The 21389-nt window shown below is 33.5% G+C and overlaps 1 protein-coding gene across 3 annotated transcripts in view; it reads left to right on the forward strand.

Moving 5' to 3' along the window:
* Positions 1 to 21389, forward strand: part of FBXL5 (F-box and leucine rich repeat protein 5) — a 47891-nt gene that overhangs the window by 23394 nt on the left and 3108 nt on the right. For all 3 annotated transcript variants that reach the window (XM_081056033.1, XM_081056034.1, XM_081056035.1), the window contains exons 6-10: positions 1385 to 1510; positions 4148 to 4296; positions 4922 to 5004; positions 5869 to 6597; positions 15235 to 15383. In XM_081056033.1, the coding sequence (XP_080912159.1) occupies positions 1385 to 1510; positions 4148 to 4296; positions 4922 to 5004; positions 5869 to 6597; positions 15235 to 15383 (1236 nt within the window). The remainder of the gene's footprint in view (positions 1 to 1384; positions 1511 to 4147; positions 4297 to 4921; positions 5005 to 5868; positions 6598 to 15234; positions 15384 to 21389) is intronic.

The raw sequence follows: 21389 nt of genomic DNA on the forward strand, positions 1-21389 counted from the left end.
AGCATAAATGCAGTCGTGATAAATGCAGCTAATATTGCATATAGTTTTTTGTCACTGCATTAAAATAATTTCTTCTAGGTGAATATTAACCCAAAATTCATATGAAGTTTTTCTTAGTTTTCTATAATTTGTTACTTTGACATGGAAATACATGTTTCTCACATAATTAAATTAGGAATCTGTTTTTACAAGTTACATTTTTTACATATGTAGCAATTTTAAAATGAGCTGATGTTATATATTTAATATTTTTTGAGTGAAGCTATTTGGAGTATTGGGTAGACGTAATATGATCCAAATGATTAGAATTACTATTTTTATGTGGAATAATTTTTTCTGTTAGTTGTAGGATAATGAAATATTAAGTGAAAGTCAAACAAGGCAAATATGAATATTTTAAATACTTTTTTGTTTAGCTATATTTTTAATTACGAAGAATTAAGTGTTAGGAGTTAATACATAATGTAGTACTATTTGATATAAAGATCAAATGTGATAAGGTTGTGCTAGACTTCTGTGAAGTGAACTGTGAAGTTAATATGCTTCTTTTTTTCCCCCGTTTCAAAAAGCTTAAAAAGTTCCAATAAAAACGGTTTTTATTTATAGCATTGGTTTCCAGTGGTTCTCACACAGAATTGATTTTACCCCCCTCCACGGGATGCTTTGAAATGTGTGTGGAGACATTTTTTTTGTCTCTTCTGGGGGATTATGTATACCGGCCTCCAGTGTGTAAAGGCCAGGGTTTCTGCTAAACACCCTAAAATGCCCAGGACAGCCCCCCACAACAAAGAATAACCCAGCCTGGACTATCAGTAGTGTCCACGTTCAGAAACCCTAATTTAAATGTAATGCTGAGAGTTCAGTAAATTAATTCTGCATTCTCTCTCACTTCACATAATTTAATTGTAGTATATTCTCCAGGGTCTTTAAATTTATGGTTTAGCTTTACCTTAATCTTTTTCTTTGACTTCTCTGTTCCCACCTACTTCTGAATTGCTGACTAATTCACTATTCAGCAGAAAGTCTTGCTTCCTTTTGTTTATTAGCTGTCATCATATTGGAGGTATTGCTGGAGCCAGTGTGAAGCCACAGTAGGGGACAAGGTTAGGTTGTTTTCAGTGATTTCTAAAATTGCATGTAAGACTATTGATGGTTATTTTTCATAGTTCTTTTTAGTGTGTCTGAAATTGAATTCTTTGCTTATGTAAGTGTAATTTTTTCTTTAACCACAATGGAATTTTTAACAATAGCTGGCCCATTGTCTAGGGCTCAAATTTTTCTGTGTGCAGATATTTTTATTTATAAATAGGTTTTTTGTTTGTTTGTTTTTGTAATGGTAGCCAATCTAATCTTATTTTGTTCCTCTTGTTTATTTGTTGAGTAGGTGACTGGTATAGTGGCCCTGCAACTGAACTTGATACTGAACCTGATGAGGAATGGGTGAAAAATAGAAAAGATGAAAGTCGTGCTTTTCAGGAGTGGGATGAAGATGCTGATATAGATGAATCTGGTAAGCTGTGTTTGGAATTAAAATGATTACACAGTGCTTTAGTAATGAATATTATATTTAACATTCAAGTACTTAGATGTTAATATTTATGTGTTGCATTTTTCTGAAGAAACTTGTTTTTAAGCCTATTACTTTTTAAAATTAGAAAGAATAATCAGCAAATTTAAAATGTATTCTGTTTGAAGTAGTTTTTAAATGTGTATAGGATTGTTTCCCATGTTTTTATATTTAAATACTTTAAAAACTCAGAAAATGATGGCTGTTTTCCTTATTGAAATAATGTACATTATAGTGCTTTGCAGTTTACAATGTTTTTTTTAGGACCACTTCATTTGGTTAGTTCAATAGTATTTACTGAATCATCTGTGGCACAGGAAGGAGCATGAAGCTGTTGAATCTGTCCATTCATTTGTGAACAGTCGTACCACTTGCCTCATACACTTGGTGTAGAATTGAGAAGTCATATATGTGAAAATTCTTTGCAAATGGTAAAGGGTTATAAAAAACTAGTGGAGCCATTCATTAAGCATTGTGGGAGAATTCAAGGGTAAATCAGACTTTTTTTCTACCCTTAAAGAATTCATAGGTGAGAGGTTAGAATACATGATTCTTAATTCAAAGTATATAATGAAAAATGCATTTTAATGGAGGGATAGAAAAATACAATTTGGGAATATGGAGGAAGAAGACAAAGTTTGTGTTTGATATTACTGAGATAATTACTAAAAGATAATGAAATTATAAAATAAAAATTAATGGATAAAATAGTCTTCTACTTGGTAAAACTGAACCTGTAGGAAATTTTTATTTATATAATTTGCCCACTTGAAAAATAGTAAGCTGGACTGGCAAAAGAACGAAACATATGGGAAGTAAAGACTATAAATATAAAGATTATTCTTTTAGCAGCAAGCTTATTTTTATGAAATGCAGGTGCCACATTTTGGTAGTTTTGAATGTTTGGAGGGTGATACACACAAGGAAGAAAGAGGCCCAGTCCTGTTAGATTTGGTTGCGTGTTTACCTTGGGACAGGCACTTTCTGAGAATGAGGGTAATAGTGAACAAAATAGTGGGGACATCTCTGCCCTTGTTTAGCTTAATATGTGGGAAGGTAGGCAGTCAATAAACATGGGCAATATATATACTATGTTAGGTAGTGTCAAGTGCTATGGAGAAAAATAAAGAAGGGATAGAATGCCAGAAGAAAAGAAGTTACGATTTTAAATAGAGTAATTAGTTAAGGTCCCCTGAGAAATTTGAGCAAAGACCTCAAGGAGGTAGGGTCTTTACTCAGATGTCACTTTAGGGAAGACTTGATTTATCCATTCTATAAAATTAGTTCATAATACCCATGTTGAATTTTAAACTTAGTGTGTCTCAACACTTGAAGATAGCCAGAGAAGGCTGTTGTTTTCCTTCGTGTTGAAAGGGAAAGGTTAAAGCTATAATGATCAAGCCTTTCTAAGGTAAGGAATATGTTTAGTTGTTTAGTGCATCTAAGACTAAAGTTTGGATCTACCGTCTGTGTTTGCTTTTTCAGCTTAGCTGTCTTTGCTAGTCTGGCAGAGAAGTTCTTGTTCTTCATGGGATGTTTAAAAATTTTTTAAGATTTCACAGTGAACCATCCATATTTAGATATGGAGGGCCACAGAAACAAGAATCATTTGGGGATAAAATTAGAATAAATAGGGTTAACTGAAAGTTATTTTTATCCCTATATTTTACATATGTTTGGCTAAAGGAGGAATTTAAGATAATATTTGTAAATATGGAATCATTAGTTACAAATTCAGAATAATTCTTCTTACTTATATTCCTCTTGCTAGCTACTTTTATTTTTAAACGAAACTTCCTTAACTTACTCTGTTAAACTTTTATATTTAGAGACATTCAGATTATGTCTTCAAGTAAGCATAACAATAGGACCCTGAGAAAGGTGATCAAATTACTAGTTCATTCTTTTTAGTATAGTTAGTGTGTTTTTTTCCTTATCAAATTGGAGTTTGTAGTTGTTTTGTTGTTGTGTTTGTTGTTACAGTAGTACATCCTGTTGTAAACATCCAAGTTCTACAGAAGTGATTAAGGGAAAAGCAAAAGCCATGCTCATTTTTAACTTCTTAAAAATTTTAACGTACTTTCCTTTGCTTGATATGTAATGACCAGGCTAATTTGTTTCAAATTTCTTCTGGCTTTGCGTCCCTTTTATTCAGGTAAAATAACGAAGGATACTTTCATTGTGGCTTATTTTTCTTTCGATATCCTTTATTCTCTTGAAGAACTCCTACTAGTTTTCAAAAATTCAGAGCTTTTTTCCCAAAACTGTTTTCAGTGCCCGAAACTGGAGTTACTATTTCTTTTCCTCTGCTATCTACCTTGATATGAAAATGACCTTGAACCTTGAAGTACATGAAAAAAAATCTTCCTTCTCATTATAAAACCTTTTTTTTCCCCCAATGCCAGACCTGTTAAATATTAAGTCCTGGAGACTGAGACGTTGTCCATTTAACTTGCTTTGCATACATAAGGGAGTTTAAGGATAGCAAAAAGTATTTCATATTTAATGATTTGGTGATTCCTTAGTAGTCTAATTATAATTAGTGTATCAAGTTCTTAGACTTTTGAATTCATTTTACAGAAGAGTCTGCAGAGGAATCGATTGCTATCAGCATTGCACAAATGGAAAAGCGTTTACTCCATGGCTTAATTCATAATGTTCTGCCATATGTTGGTACTTCTGTAAAAACTTTAGTATTAGCATACAGCTCTGCAGTTTCCAGCAAAATGGTATGTATAAATTAGCACTAGTTTGGGTATTAACAAAAAACAGCAATGATCTAAATTTGGTTTACTTATTCCTGAGTTTAATTAAGGAAAAAAGACTTTACCCATGAGAGTCCCTTCCCATGGGTAGGCTATACACTGCTGACTTTCATATTATTTCATTTCAATTCTCACAATAATCTTTGTACAAAGATATCATTGTCTACACATTATAAAAAAGGGTACAGACACTAGGAGAGGTTAAATAGTTTATTCAGTTTTGCAAATGTTAAGTGATGATGCCCAGTTTTGTGTGATTCTTCATAATATGTGAGACATGGTAAGATGGGCAAGTGAGATTTAACCTCTGTTTTATAAAAATGTACCTTGTGCCGTCCTACATCAGAATCTCCTTGGGTGTTCCTTAAAAAACGTAAATTTTCTGGGTCTCATCTCATAGTTAGTAAAGCAGATTCTCTGGGGTTTGAGCCCAGAATATATATTGGTAATGCAGATTTGAAGTCATTTTTACATGCACAAAAGTTTGAGAACTGGTGGATTATATTATTTACTAAAAGTTACCTTGTCTAACTAAAAGTCTCTTGTCTAAAAGTCTGTAGGTCTTCACAGTGACTTTTTTCTCTCTTAGGTTAGGCAGATTTTAGAGCTTTGTCCTAATCTGGAGCATCTGGATCTTACCCAAACTGACATTTCAGATTCTGCATTTGACAGGTTAGTTATTTTTGAATATTTAAGTATGACTTTTAACTATGAATCAGTAGAATTGTCCCTCATTTGCATAATCATACTACTATTTTTCACTTTCAAATCTCAGTCACTATGGCTGTAACTTGATAGCATCCTTCAGTCCTTTCCTCGTGTCTGTCGGTTCCCACTGATCCAAAACTCCAGTCTGTATTACCCTGTCGTCTTTATAATCCTGTACTGTGTCTGGGCCTTGGAGCCTTGCTGTACAACTACAACCATGTAGATTGGCACTGATGTTTTTAAGAAGTTTTCACTTTCAGTTGGGTTCCACGAACCATTTGGCAAAGCTCCCTGTTACATTCATTCTTCATATTCTGAAATTGTAACACCTTCAAGATACACTCTTTAAAGATTTTATTTCCTTGGATGCCACCAGTTTCCTTCCTAGTCTATCTCACTTTACTCTTTTTACCCTAGCGTTTATATTAGCACCTCTCTTCCCATTTCAGAGGGAGCGGTGTGCTCTTCTTTGGCTAAGGCTAATGCTCCACCAATTCCTAGAGCTTGTTTCCTCTGGGTCATCCTCCATTAATCTTTCTTTCATGTGTGTACAGCCTTTGTGCTGCTGGTTACTTCACAGTAAAATAAATGAAGACTTCTCCTTTCCTACCCTTCTGTTAGATTAGCAGTACCCTTAGTTCCTAGTTACTCTTACTGTGTTTTAGATCTCTTAACATCTAAAATAGTGCCTGACAATAAATGTTCAGTAATTGATTAATCATATTAAATTTAAAATCTTTCTTTATTTTCCATCTACTTGCATATAGTCAAATTCTTTTGAAGAATTGAACAATGTCCACTAATAGTCTTGTTATCTCTTAATCATAGTTGGTCGTGGCTTGGTTGCTGCCAGAGTCTTCGGCATCTTGATCTGTCTGGATGTGAAAAAATCACAGATGTGGCTTTAGAGAAGATTTCTAGAGCTCTTGGAATTCTGACATCTCATCAGAGTGGCCTTTTGAATACTTCTACAAGCAAAATTACTTTGACTACATGGAAAAATAAAGACTTTACTATGCAGTCCCCCAAGCAGTATGCTTGTTTGCATGATTTAACTAACAAGGACATTGGAGAAGAAATAGATAATGAACACCCCTGGACTAAGTCTGTTTCTTCTGAAAACTTCCCTTCTCCTTATGTGTGGATGTTGGATGCTGACGATCTGGCTGACATTGAAGATGCTGTAGAATGGAGACACAGAAATGTTGAAAGTCTGTGTGTAATGGAAACAGCATCCAACTTCAGTTGTTCCTCCTCTGGTTGTTACAGTAAGGATATCATTGGACTAAGGACTAGTGTCTGTTGGCAGCAGCATTGTGCTTCTCCAGCCTTTGCATATTGCGGTCATTCATTTTGTTGTACAGGAACAGCTCTAAGAACTATGTCAGCACTCCCAGAGTCTTCTGCATTGTGTAGAAAAGCATCAAGGACTAGGCTGCTTAGTGAGAAAGACTTACTAATTTACTCTGGGAGTGAAAAACCTGATCAAGAGACTGGACGTGTACTTCTGTTTCTCAGTCTGTCCGGATGTTATCAGATCACAGACCATGGTCTCAGGTAAGTCATCAGTTGCAGAGTACTAGGAAATGGACATGTCCTCATTCTTTAATAGAACACAAAAATTTGGTCATGCCTTTTAGCTGACTTATTTAATGAAAGAGTTAATGAAGATCTGTTCTACTTCAAAGCATTGGGACAGTATAACTTCAGCATGAAGTCTCAGTTTAGTCAGTTTCAAATCCTTTGTGATATATGGAAGAACATAAATTTAAAAGTTTAATAAATACTTAGCAAATGCCGACAACACATTTTCTGAGGTGCTTTAGTGGATGTAAAGGTGAATAAGATTAAGAACTTTTACCCTCAAGAACTTAGAGAATAGGTATATCGTATTCTGTTGTATATTATTTGTGTACAGTCTTTAAGAGATTTGAATAAAGACTGGGGATCAAAGAAGAGAGACCTCTGTTCCAATTGCAGTAAACAATCAGAAAATTTAATGAAGGAATGGCACTGTATTTTTGAACTCTGTAGACAGACGAAGGATTTTGATGGTGGCAGTGGGAGAAGAAACTATTCAGAGCAGTGGGGATCACTTGAGCACACAGCAGAGCACTGTTGTACCTGCTCTTGGGTTATTTGTTATGGTTGGTCTCAGCATTAACAATGTGTAATAATTGTCTGATTATCTTTGGTATGAGCCTTTGGAAATTGATTATATGTTTTTTGTTTTACCTTGTAGTGGATTTGAATTTTACTAGGGCTCTTTAATAATGAGGTTAAACAGTGAAAATTCATCTTGCTAAAGCCTCATATTCCCTCTTTTGCGTAAGATCTTTAACCGATTAAATTGAATTCAGTGGGGAATGTTCAAAGGAGAATTGGTATTTCAGTTTGATTGTAGTGAAGGATATGTATGGGGAAGTGTGGGAGATTATGACAAGAGTTTGAATTCAGGGCATAATTCCTTTAGAAGATGGGGGAACACAGGAACTATCATATCTGATATTATTTAGACTGGTAGATAATCAAAAAAGTCTGCAATCTGAGTGCAAATGGTCTCTTTTTAATTAGCTTATCTTGAAGGAATCTTTCTAAATCATTTATTCATTGAGCACCCACTATATGACTTGCCCTGTTCTAATTACCAGGGAGCCAGAGTATAAGAGATTTTCTGCTTTCGCAGAGTTTATAATCTAATGGTAGAAATAGACAATAAACATAATATCAAACGGCATGTTCTGAAGAAAAGTATGGTAGGATTACAAGATAGAGAATACTAAGAATGCTTCTTCATATTTGATGGATAGGAAAGGCCTTGAAAGAAAGCATTTTTTGAGTAGAGATTGGAATGAAGTTAGGGAGTAAATTTTGTGTGCATTTCCTGGGAAAGAAACTAAGGCAACAGAAAACATAATTTTAATATTTAGAAACAACTTTTTTGCATTCATTATGTTGGTTTTAAAAGTATTTCAATTAACCAGTTACAACACTGAGAACAATTGGTGTCAGTAAGTTAGAGAACAAATACAGTTCATGCAAGTATTCAACTCAACTTACAGAAACAGAAAAGCTTAACTTAAGGGAACAGAAGTGGTAGCGGGAGCATTCAGTGTATCCTTTTGTATTAGTCATTAGGTTTTAGTCAGGGATAAATAGCACCAGTTTGGCAAGTTGGTTGTATGGGGCTAGTTAAAAACATTAACTTACAAATGTAGGTTGAAAATCAAAGTTCAAACTAAATCAAAACCATAAGAAATAGTGTTGCGTGCAGTCTTAATGTAACATTTTAAGGTTTTCATAGGAATGAAATAAATAAATCTTGGCTGTCTAGCCTCTTAATGTAAATTCTCAACTTTCTTTGGCCCCTTTGCCATTATTGTTTTGGTACAAACTATTTTTTCTCTCCTTGAATCCAAGTCAACTGCTCTTTAATTTTTTGCAGACAGTGTATATACCATATTTCTCCGAAAATAAGACTGGGTCTTAACGTTAATTTTTGCTCCAAAAGACGCATTGGGGCTTATTTTATATTCCGAGCATCCTGAAAAATCATGCTATGGCTTATTTTCTGGTTAGGTATTATTTTTGGGGAAACATGGTAGTTGGGTCTTACTTTTTTTATTCAGTCGAACATTGTTATTTAATTGATCTGTTTAGACCGTTTGCATTTAATGTAATTATTGATATGGTTAGGTTTATGCTTGCCATCTTGCTGTCTGCTTTCCCCTTGTTTCATCTTTTCTTTATTCTCGTTTTGTCTCTTCCTGATGTCTTTTAGATTTATCAGTTACTTTTTAGTATCTGTTTTTATGCACTATTTACTAGTACTCATTTATATAGTGTTTGCCTCAGGATTTGAATGCATCTTTTAAAAATGGTGGTAAAATATTCATATCATAAAGGTTACTATTTTAACCATTTTTAAGTATACAACTCTGGCATTAAGTATATTCACAATGTTGTGTAACCTTCATCACTATTTACAAAACTGTTTTATCACTTGAAACAGAAATTCTGTAACTATCAAGCAATAATTCCTTATTCTCCCATATCTCCCAGAGTCTGGTAACTTCTATTTTACTTTCTGTCTCTATGTATTTGCATTGTACATGATAGATAACATCATATAAGTGGAGACATATAATACTTATCCTCGTCTGGCTTACTTCATTTCACTTTACATAATGTATTCAAGGTTCATCCATGTTGTAGTATGTATCAGAATTTCATTTCTTTTTATAGCTGAATATTCTACTATTTATATACCACATTTTGTTTATCCATTCGTTATTGATGTCATCATTGATGGACACTTGGTTTGTTTCTACCTTTTATGTTTTGAATAATGCTAGTATGAATTGGCATGAACGTATTTGAGCCCTTGTTTTCATTTCTTCTTTAATTTCTTTAGCAATGTTTTGTAGTTTTCAGTGTATAAGTCTTTTGCCTTGGTTAAATTAATTCTTAAGTGTTTTAATCTTTTTGATGCTATTTAAGTAGAATTGTTTTCTAAACTTTCTCTCAGATTGTTCATTGCTAGTGTATAGAAATAGAACTGATTTTTGCATGTTGATTTTGTATCCTGCTACTTTATAGAATTTGTTTATTAACGAATGTTTTTGGGAATTCTTTATAGAGTTTTCTACATACAAGATTGTGTCATACACAAAGATAATTTTACTTCTGTTTTTCAATCTGGATGTTACTTGTTCGTTTGTTTTCCTGGTTGAATTGCTCCAGCTAGAACATCCCAGTGCTATGTTAAATGGAAGCATTCTTAGTGACCATCTTTATCTTGTTATTTCTAATCTCAGAGGAGAAGCCTTTGACTACTGAGTATGTTAACTGTGGGTTTTCCATATATGGCCTCTGTGATGTTGAGGAAGTTCTTTTCTAGTTTGCTGAGTGTTTTTATCATGAAAGGGTGTTTGATTTTGTCAAATGCTTTTTCTGCATCAATTGAGATAATCGTGTTTTTTTTTCCCCCTTCATTCTATTAACATGGTGTATTATAGTGCACTAAGTTTATTGGTCTTCATATGTTGAACCACCCTTGCATTCCTGGGATAAAACCCACTTGGTCATGGTGTATAATCCTTTTAATATGCTCCTAGATTCAGTTTGCTAGCATTTGTTGAGGATTTTTGCGTCTATATTTGCAAGGGACATTTAGCCTGTAGTTTCTTTTTCTTGTGGCTTTAGTATTAGGGTAATACTGGACTCATAGAATGAGTAGGAAGTCTTCTACCTCTTTAGTGTTTTGGAAGAGTTTGAGAAGAATTACTGTTAATTCTCCTTTAAATGTTTAGTAGAATTCACAGTGAAGCAAGCCATCTGATTTAGGCTTCTTAGTTGGAAGGTTTTTGATTACTAATTCAGTCTCCTTACTTGTTACAGGTTTATTCTGATTTTCTGTTTTTTCCTTGAGTCAGTTTTGATACTTGTGTCTCTAGGGAATTTGTCCATTTCATCCAGGTTATATAATTTGTTGGCATACAGGTGTCCACGGAGCTATTTTATAATCCTTTATGTTTCTTTAAAATTGGTAGTAATGTGCCAACTTCTGTTTCTGACTTTGGTAATTTGAGTCCTCTTTCTTTTTTTCTTAGTTTAGCTAAATGCTTTTCAATATTGTTGACCTTTTCAAAGAACCAACTTTTGATCTCATTGATATTTCTCTATTGTTTTTGTATTCTCTATTTAAAAAAAATCTCTGCTCTAGTTCTTATTTTTTCTTTCCTTCTGCCAGCTGTTGGTTTAGTTTGCTCTTTTTCTAACTTGTTAAGGTGTTCAGTTAGGTTATTGATTTAAGATCTTTTTTGATGTTCCTGTTTACAACAGTAAATTTTGCTCTAGGCCTTACTTTTGTTGCATCCCAGCAACTTTTGCATGTTGTTTTTGTTTTTATTCTGTGTGTGTATGTTTGGCCCATTGATTGTTTTATAGTATACTGTTTAACTTATACACATTAGCAAGTTTCCAGTTTTCTTTCTGTTACTAATTTGTATTTTGAACCCATTGTGAACATAAAATATACTTTGTATGAGTTCAACCTTTTTAATTTATTAAAGCTTGTTTTGTGGCTTAACATGGTCTTAGAGAGATAGAATGTGCTTTCTGCTGGTCTTGGGTGAAGTGTTCTATATATGAAGTGTTCTATATATCTATAAAGCCTCTTTGTGTCTTTGCATCTAAAGTGAGGTCTCTTATACACAGTATATATAATAGATGGATCATGGTTTTTAAATCAAGTCTGCTAATCTCTGCCTTTTAATAGGAGAGTATGATTGATTTACATTTAAAGCAATTATTGATAAGGATTTACTTATTCCACTTTAGTGTACAGTGGTATCTTGGTTTTCGAATGTCTCTGTTGATGAACATTTCAGTTTACGAACGTAAATTTTATGGATCTATGGTATCATTAGATAGTAAAAAACTGCCAAATTTGCAGTTTTAAGGGTTGATTTTAAAGATCTGGAATGGATTAATCCATTTTGCATTATTTTCTATGGGGAAACTGTGCCTGGGTTTTCAAACATTTCAGAACTTGAACAGTCTTCTGGAAAGGATTACGTTCGAAAACCAAAGTACCACTGTATTGGTTTCTTGGACTGTCATAACAGAGTACCACAAATTGGGTGGTTAAAATGATAGAAATGTATTCTCTCATAGTTCTGGAGTTCCAAAATCAAGGTGTTGGTCAAACTATGGTCCATCTAAAACCTCTAAGGGAGGATCCTTCCTTAATTCTTTCAACTTGTGGTAGACCCAAGTGTTGCTTTGGTTTGTGGCAGCAGAATTCTGATCTCTGCCTCCATCCTCACATGGCCATCTTCCTCCTGTGTCTGTACCTCTTCACTTGGCATTCTCCGTGGGTCTGTGCGCGCGCACGTGCGAGAGAGAGAGAGAGAGAGAGAGAGAGAGAGAGAGAGAGAGAGAGAGAGAGGGAGGGAGGGAGGGGGAGAGAGAGAGAGAGAGAGAGAGAGAGAGAGAGAGAGAGAGAGAGAGAGAGAGAGAGAAATTTCCCTCTTATAAGGACACCAGTTATATTGAATTAAGGCCCACCCTAATGACCTGATCTTCACCTGATTAAATTTACAGAACACTATTTCCAACCAAAGTTACATGTATAGATACTGAGTGTTAGGCGTCAACATATCTTTTGGGTGGAGAGGACACAATTCAATATATCTCACCAGTGTTTTTTTCTTATTGTTTTTGTTATTTTTCCTTTTGGTGCTTTATTTTGGCTATGCTGGTTGTACCTTCAAGTCCAACTTACCATTACCGTTTTTACAATGTCTAATCACTGCTAATCTCATTTCAGTGTACTTTTTTTTTCAGATATTGTGTTTTTTATTTCTAGAAGTTTCATTTGGTACAGTTGTGCTCACTTCCTCTGTGTATACACATACACACATATAAATATATAAAATATATCATAATATATATAAACATACAGAAAATATATAAATATTTTTCAGTTTCTCATTATATTTAGATACATATTTAATTCCTTCAGCATATTTAAAATATAAAAGCTGTTTTAAAAGGCTTTGTCTAATTATCCATCATCTTTATTATTTATTGGTGTGTTCCTATTGATTGATTTTTTTCCTGATTCTTAGAAGGTCTAGTAGTTTTTTATTTGATACCAGATAATGTGAATTATGCATTGTTGAATTTTGGATTTTGTTCTGTTCTTCTAAACATTATTACTTTTGAGTCACTTCCTGGTCTACACTATTTCTATAACATACACATTTCTGTAACATTTTTTTCCTTTGACATGAATTGTTAATGCTTTGTTTAAATGTTTCTTCCTGTTGTTGAGGGTAGAACCTGTATTTTGTTAATCTTGCATTTTATTGTTTAGGCCTGTGCCTGACATACTCGGGCATTGGTGATAACCTCTTAATGAGTCCTGCTACCCTTGGGTTAGAGTCTAAATTCTTGGCCCTTGGCCCTCTGTAGTTTATCTCTTGTACCTTAAATCTCTTTATTTTTTACTTCCTTACATCCTCACCTCTGCCAAAAAAAGACAACACGAAACAACACACACACACACACACACACACACACACACACACACACACACACACACCACCCCCCCCCCCCCCCAGCCCTTTAGTAGCTATACTCAGCTATTTTCTCCAAGGTACCATTTTTTCTCTTCCGACACTTGCATTTGCTCTCTGTCTGTAACATACCTACATTTAATGGCTAACTTCTGTTTGTTTCTCTCTCTCACAGTTTAATTGTCACTTCTTATGGAAAACCTTTTGTGACCCTCTGCCTCTTCTGTATGTACCGAGAAGAGCATTGTATAGTATTATAATTGCTTATTTAGTTTGATTTCCCATTCAGCTCAGTGAGACCAATGAGTGCACAAATTGTTTACTCAAGTATATTCGTGATATGAAATTTTATATTTCATGTAGTCTGTCCTCAGTGTGCTGAAAAATTAAGTTTTAGAACAAGAAAGCAGTCTCTGTATTGAGATACCTTCTGAGATCTTTTAGACCACTTTTTAAAAGCTTTTTATTTTTTTCATTATGAGCTATTCACTTTATAGGAAAAATAGAATTAGTAATCTTTAAATCCTATATTGTCTTCCTTCAAAGTCTGCTGTCTCTTAACTGCTGTGGCCCAGTCAAGCCACTGAGGTTCTGAATTGTCACTGTTGTTAATTTAAACTGTAGGGATGGATTGGGGAAATCTATGACTTTAAAAAAGAAAATCAGTTAGTTTCAGTCAAAATATAAGGGGAAATTTGCATTTAAATTTCCTATGGGTATTGGGGTTTTGATAAGCTGTTTTTAATAGATCAGTTTTCTCTTACATACAGTTAGAAAACTTTAAAACATCATCTTTACTGTTCGATATCCCTCACTGAATATATAAATATTTCTGTAACTTTTTCTAATCTCAATTAATAGTTTACATACTTTTACTTACCTTTATTTTCTAATTTCCATGTGTCTATATAACCATGATAATGACTTTTTTGCTAAATTTATTGTATTGTTAGTTTCTTGACATAATCCTTTTCAAGATTGTATTGTTTCCAGTTTTCCCAATTTTTGCTATTGTGATACTGCTTTAAACATCATTGTACAGAAAATTGATGTTCTCAGTTTTGTTCTTGGTATTTTTCAGCTCTCCCATTGTCATTTTAGCCAACTTCTCATTTTATCCTATTTACATAAGTGTTGTTTTTATTCTTCTGAGATATGCCATTAGGTTTTCATTTTTATTGAAATATAATTCATATTCCATTCAGTTCATCTTTTGAAAGTGTACAGATCATTGGTTTTAGGATATTTACAAGCTTGGCAACCATTACCACTGTCAGATTCAGAAACATGTTCATCATACTAAAAAGAAACCCGAGACTCATTAGCAGTCACTTTGTATTCCTCTTTGCTTCCAGCCCCGGGCAACCGCTAATCTACTTTCTGTCTCTATGCTTATTCTGTCTATTTTGGACATTTCTTATAAATGGAATGATACAGTATGTGACCTTTTGTGTCTGGCTTTTTTCAGTTAGCATGTTTTCAAGATTCATCCATGCTGTAGCATATATCAGTACTTTATGACTACATTACATTTCATTTTATAGATAACTATTATATATGTCGTTTTGTCTATTCATTAATTAATGGACATTGGGTTGTTTCCAGTTTTTCGCTATTATGAATAATGCTACTATGAACATTTGTTTGCAAGTTTTATGTAAATATATGTTTTCGGTTCTCTTGGGTATATACCTAAGAGAGTAATTGTTGAGTCAAATAGTAATACTAACTCTGTAACTCTTTGAGGAACTGCCAAACTGGTCAGTAATTTTCTTGATAATTTTTACTTAGGCAGTCTAGTAGGAGAATGAAGATTACAATTCCAGGATTTAGGACTTTCTTCCTCTAAAATTGAGTTACTGTAATGTTCTTCTTATAAAAAAAAGTTTCATGAAATTGTTTATTGAATATTTTTAGGAAAATGTAGGAAGTTTTCTCTGTTAAATGTATTCTTGCCTGAGATGAGGTTAGTTACCATGTTTTATAGAAATTCTTAAAATGTTCTCATTACCAAATTGAAAGGTCTATTATTAATGGTCCAGTGGCCCATGGGAATACATACATGTTCATAGGTTAATATATCCTAATTGTTGCATTGCTTCTCTTACAGGGTTTTGACTCTGGGAGGAGGGCTGCCTTATTTGGAGCACCTGAATCTCTCTGGTTGTCTTACTGTAACCGGTGCAGGCCTGCAGGATTTGGTTTCAGCGTGTCCTTCTCTAAATGATGAATTCTTTTACTACTGTGACAACATTAACGGTAATGCCTTTTAACAGTGAGATGCTTTTGAAGAAATTTACTTTAAACACTTTGACAGTTCTGATAATTCTTAGTGTTTCTAGATTTCTAATTACCAAACGTTTTTAGTCTTTTATATTTGATACAGTTAAAAAATCACATAGGTTTTCATTAATGAGCTTCTCCAAAGGTACTTTTTTGGGGGGCAGGGGTGGCGGCACATATTTCAAATATCTATTCTGCCAGAGTTTTTAGATATGTAATAGTTTAGTCATTTGAAAATGGCAGGTTGTTGTAGAAATACTAAAATTCTCACAAAGTTTTGGGAAATTCCTCTAGAAGGATTTAACACTCATTAACAATTTAGAGGTATTGATATGCTAGATACATAGATTTCTTAGGGATGATTTCTTGTAGCACAGCTTTATAAAATTCAGTAGAAGAAGGAGGACTTTGGTAATATGAACTCCTGAGGGATCCTTGGTTCCAAATAAATCATGGAAGATTGAGGAAAGTGGTGAGTGTGGTGTTGGGAGGAGGTGAGGTACTTCAGACCTGACTGAAATCCCTATGGTACTTTGAAGATTGATTCCTAAACCTACTTTTAACAACCACCGGATAAACATTTCTTGATTTTTTTTTTTTTGTTTTGTGTTTATTTTTAAGGCTATCCTTACCCTTCATTGGGCCTATTTATTATGCCTTTGCGAAGTATATTCAGTGCCCTTTTGAGCATTTGATAGTTATTGGTAGAGACTGAAATGCCCAGAAGAATAAAAAGCTCCTTCTCAGTTATCAGTAAGCAAGTCAATATTCTGTATTTATAACTGGAAAAAAAAATGTAGATGATTCAGAGTCTACTACGCACCTGTCTTTTTACAGCATACACTGTTGTTTTTGAGATCCCATTTTATCTTAAGATGATGGGAGGGTCAACTGAGTTTCTCTCAGGTGGAATGGAGTATGGACAGGAGCCAAAAAGAATAAAGGAATGGCCTCTTTAATGACATACTAGTAGGTAGAAAAGTTAGCAAATCTGCTATTAGAGATTAGATTTTCCTTAAAATATATATGAAGAGACAGGAGCCTAGCAGCTCTCTTATTTCTGGAATCACATTGGTAATGCAGGAGGTGACCTTCTGTGTTCTCAAAATAGCAACATGAAGTTGGAGCATTTCTTTGCTCTTTGTTGCTTTTAGTGTATAATAGGAATGGTGAAATGAATGTCTAAAATTGTAGTTGCAACCTGCTCAGTGTACAAAAACAAAGTATGATCGCTAGTGAGGCACTTGCTTCTTGTGTGGTGGATGCAGCAAGTTTGAGAAGGGGAATTGTTTTTTAAATGTACTGTCATGTTATTATTGGTACAGTGTTATATGTACTTCTTAAAGCTTAGGAATAGGCCATATTGTGAAAAGGAATCAGTAAGCAATTATTTTTATAAGAAAAACATCTCATTTGTTGCACTTGAATTGTCCACATTGATTTCAGCATAGGTTATGCTGTGACCTAATATAACCCAATTTGTTACATTATTTTGGGATATATAGGTGTTATGGGGTGAGGGAGATTGGTCTCAGTTCATTTTAATGATCTGAATACTTACTTTGTGTCTATAATTTTTCAAATTTTGAAATAATTTATATGATAGGATAAAGTTAAATACTTAAAATCTTTTGCACTTTGTTAGGATGTTAAAATTCTTTTGATTTTAACCAGTTTTAAATATATAAATTTTAAAAGTGTTCCAAAAGAGCAGCTACATTCCTTTTGTTGAATGTCAGTTTGTTGTTGGTTTTTTTGTTTTGTTTTGTTTTTGTGTGTGTGTGTGTGTTTGATAAGTGCGTGGTAATTTTCAACAAGTGAATTTTGGTGAAGATACGTGACTTTGAAAAATTTGGAAGGAAATTGACAGTGCTTGTATAATCCAATATTAAGTCTCCTTTTACAGCTTCTTAAGGCATCATTTGGGGGAAATAGAAATTCTTTAAAGTTTACAAGGTGACTTGTCATATTAACTTGTGTTCCAGAGTTCCAGCCACTTGCTCTTAAAGCAATGCTCTGATACAGTCTTTTCCTTAAAAGGACATACGGACAACCTAGAAAGTGTTAGAATAAAGTTGCACTGCATCCAGTTTTGCAAGATGACACGATTGATCCAGTATCTTTCACTACAACTCAACTTGTACAGTAAATATTGAGTAACTGCTTGGGGGGGGGCCCTTTTTATTATTTTTGAAAATAGTTAATATGCTTTATGCATGGTCTTAGAATAATAGAGAGCATATTTAGGTAACAAATTATATTTTAAATATTTGACAGTAACATTTAACTAAATATGTTTTTTTTTTGTCAAAAGGAGTTTTACATGGTTAAGTACCAAGTTACTAATTAAAAGAAGTAAATACTGATAAACAATATTCATGATCTAAATAATAAGTGATAAGTAAGTGAAGCAGAATGATCTGTTTCCTAAGCACTAGCAGAGATTTTGGAGACGATAATTTAGTAATCAGATATTTAAACAGTATCTATTGTGAGGAAGACACTGTACTAAACATTGACATAACATGTCGTTTTGATTCTTCTGAATGATTCTTCATGACATTTAAATTTATTTGGTTGATAAAGTTAAGATTTAAATATAAAAATTTTAAAAATTGTCATTTAAGAAGTATTACATGAAATTGCATAGTTTTAGGTCTCTGAAGTACATTTGAACAACGATAGCAAATAAACTATACTGATTTGCATTTCAATATATGTATAATTTATGAATTAAGATAGATTAGGTCATAGTTCTGAAGGTGACACAGTCTGAGATGATTTGCTCTCTTATGTTTTTAATTTAAGTTAAAGAGGAATTAAAGGTAAGTGAAGGTAAGTGCAGATATACTGCATAAGTAATATGCTTAACATCCAGGAAAAACAAATCATTCAATAATAAAAATGTGGGAAAATAACTATCACCAACATAGTTCTCTTTGAATATTTAAAAAATGCTTTTTAATAAAATTTATTCTTTGCCATGCATTTAAAGAATTTAATGATTAAAATTTAATGCACATTTTATTTTTCTATTTTTTTCATTATTCTTTAATGTAATTTAGCCATCCTATAATCATATATTATAACCATTTGAGTTTTCTATCTTGTATGGAGACAGACATTTGCTGGTGACAAATTAAATATTTAAGGGAGCTACCTTTTGAATTGTCAGAGTCTGTGGAAGCCCAGCTTTCTCCTTGAGATCTTGGCAAACATATCATATCTTAGTTATAGGTATTTCTTTCCCGTGTTGCCTCACTTTTTCTGTTGTCCATTTATTCCCTTTCCTGAACAGTCCTTCAGTGATGTTTAAAGATCTTACTGTTAATATTGCTTATGATTTCCATGCTTGGAAATTGCTGTTCTCCCATTTTCTACAATACGAGACTAACCTAAGTTAAAGACAGTGGTTGTTTTTGCTTTTGCTTTGTCCCAGGCCTTCAACAGCATACAGTCTCTTCATGGATGACATCACTTTCATAGATTATTAGGATCAGACACCTGTGCTGTCATTGACCTTATGATGAGATTGTAGTTTTGCAGTAGTTACTATTACAGTTATTGTTGAAGTACCCGTAGGCTTCTCTAGGTAGAGCCTACTTTCACATGTGAAAGCACTGCTATATTAATTCCCTCTATTTATTTATATATGTAGGACCCCATTGAAACGCAGATATTCCAGTGCATATTAGAGGGAGGTTGCCACATTTTATATCAATGTGAGTGAGAACTTTGTTTTGTGATGAATAAGGCAGATAGCAATATTGGGTTACTTTCTACCTAATATACGGCACCTATTTATTTCTACATTTTTCTTCTCCCCTATTAAGCCTACTATCATCCCTTAGCCTTTGAGAGCAAAGAGAGACCCAGGTGGCTGGGTAGAGACTGAAGGTGCTGGGCCTGTCTTTTAGGACAGATGGTGAAAAGCTGTGTGGTATTTGGAAAGACAGGAATCTCTAGAATAGCTTCCTTAATCCAGTTAGCTCCTTTGAAGGCTCCCTTTTATTTTCTCCCTTGAAAAGCAGTAGCATACCTCGTTTATGATTGTTTTCCTAGGCCACTGTTGAATTCACTATAACGTTTCTTCTTTACCTTTCTGTCCTTTTCAAAAATAGCAAGAGACATTTGGAAGTATTTTAGGGAGTTTTAGTTTGGAAATTTATATGAAAGTCTCCATGTCTGTTTTCTCTTATTTCTCTTTTTTAAAATATTTGAATAGAATTACATACTGAGAAAATAGTAATCAGATACATTTTTGCAAAAACCACAGGGACTGTCAGGGCAGGGTGATGGTAGTGAAGCAGGGGATTGGGTCTTGAAGAAAGCCGATGGGTGATTGGGAGGAAAAGCAATGACCAGTGTGTCAGCGGTGAGGTGAGACAGGAAGGGGCAGCATGGAGAGTTGGGTGGGTTGAAAATATAAAAGCTGAAAATACATTCAAAGTGCAAACCTGGTCAAAGGTTATAACAGTGAGAGAAGTTTCAAACCATGGGATTCCTTATGAGGGCATTTCTAGTAAATACGATAATGTGTACTAAGAAATTGTATTTTGACTTTGGTTAAGATGATTAACCTTATGGCTTATTTTAAAGGAAAATAATCTTATCAAAAAATTCTACTTTGTGAATTTTAAATATTTGACACATTGAACTTCTCATTTTAAAAATATAACAGATTTTAATTTTGATTAAATGAAAAATGGGCTGTGGTAATTCAGTTTTATATTTGAAATAAGTTTAGACTTTATTGTGGGAAAAATTAAACGTAAACATGGAATAATATAATGAATTCCTGTGTATCATTGGCTTCAGCAGTTGTAAACCTGTGGCCATTCTTCTCTCATGTACCATCATCATACCTGTTCCCCACATCCCAGGCATCACATCAGTTTTAGAGTTAAACATAAAAACTTGAAAATAAATGAAATAAGCTGTTGCAGGTCCACATGTGCTTGTAAAGTTCATTAGTTTCTTTTCTTAAAGAAATGTTATCATTTCCATAGTGAAATATATGAATGTTATACTTCTTTGCTTGTATATCCTAAGAAATTTGTCCTTTGTATTTTGTATATGCTATTTCAGGGATACAAGGAAAAGTTAAATTTGGGAAATAAGTGTGTTCCGGGTGTTCAATTGAAAGTAGTTATTAGGTTGATGTTAGCATAGTGGCTTTCTTTTGCAATGGATTGCTATTTTAAAAAACAAAACAGCTAATTTAAAATTATGTTTCTGAGTTAAACTAGACATCCAAAGTACTGTGATTTTTCAATTATAACCTATTTGACATAGTCTACAGAGTAGTTTTATTAAACTACCTTCTATGTACTCTTTGCATATCACAATTGGAAGTATTTTGGTTCTTATTGATGAGTAATAACTACTTAACTGCTCTTCGTTTGTTCCTGGTACAGACATACAGAAAGTCTTCATTGTAGTTAAAACATCATTTTCCATATTTGCCTGCCTTTATGAAAACTATGATTAATTCAAAGTACTTACTATTTGACTATGTGCCATAGTATCTCCTTTTGGACATTTTCTAATTCTCAGTTATGTTCCCTAATAATCTTTTGTGTAGTATCTGGGTAGCATAATGTGACAGGGTTAAAATGTCAGTTACTCCTGAGTGTTACTACTCTACGTTGTAGTTGAATCACAATTTTTATTATGTCTTAGATATGTTTATTTATTTAATCATTCATTATGTATTCTGGAAAATAATTTCACTTAACCTGAACAATATGATTTATTTTTGCTGCAGATGTTAGATTAAAATATGGCGAACATGTTAAGTCTATATAGTTTTTTAACTTTTTTATTTTGAATATAGTGTTTATTGTAATAACTCAGTACTGGATTCTTTAGCTGATCTATTACCGATAATGCTGTTTTTGCCTTAATTATAATTCTAGGAAGGATGTTCAGAGTATAAGAAATCTGTTAAGTTAACTTGGCAGTCTTGCTTGTGGGTTAACT

The sequence above is a fragment of the Rhinolophus hipposideros genome (assembly GCF_964194185.1).
Source record: "Rhinolophus hipposideros genome assembly, chromosome: 1".
Lineage (NCBI taxonomy): Eukaryota > Metazoa > Chordata > Mammalia > Chiroptera > Rhinolophidae > Rhinolophus > Rhinolophus hipposideros.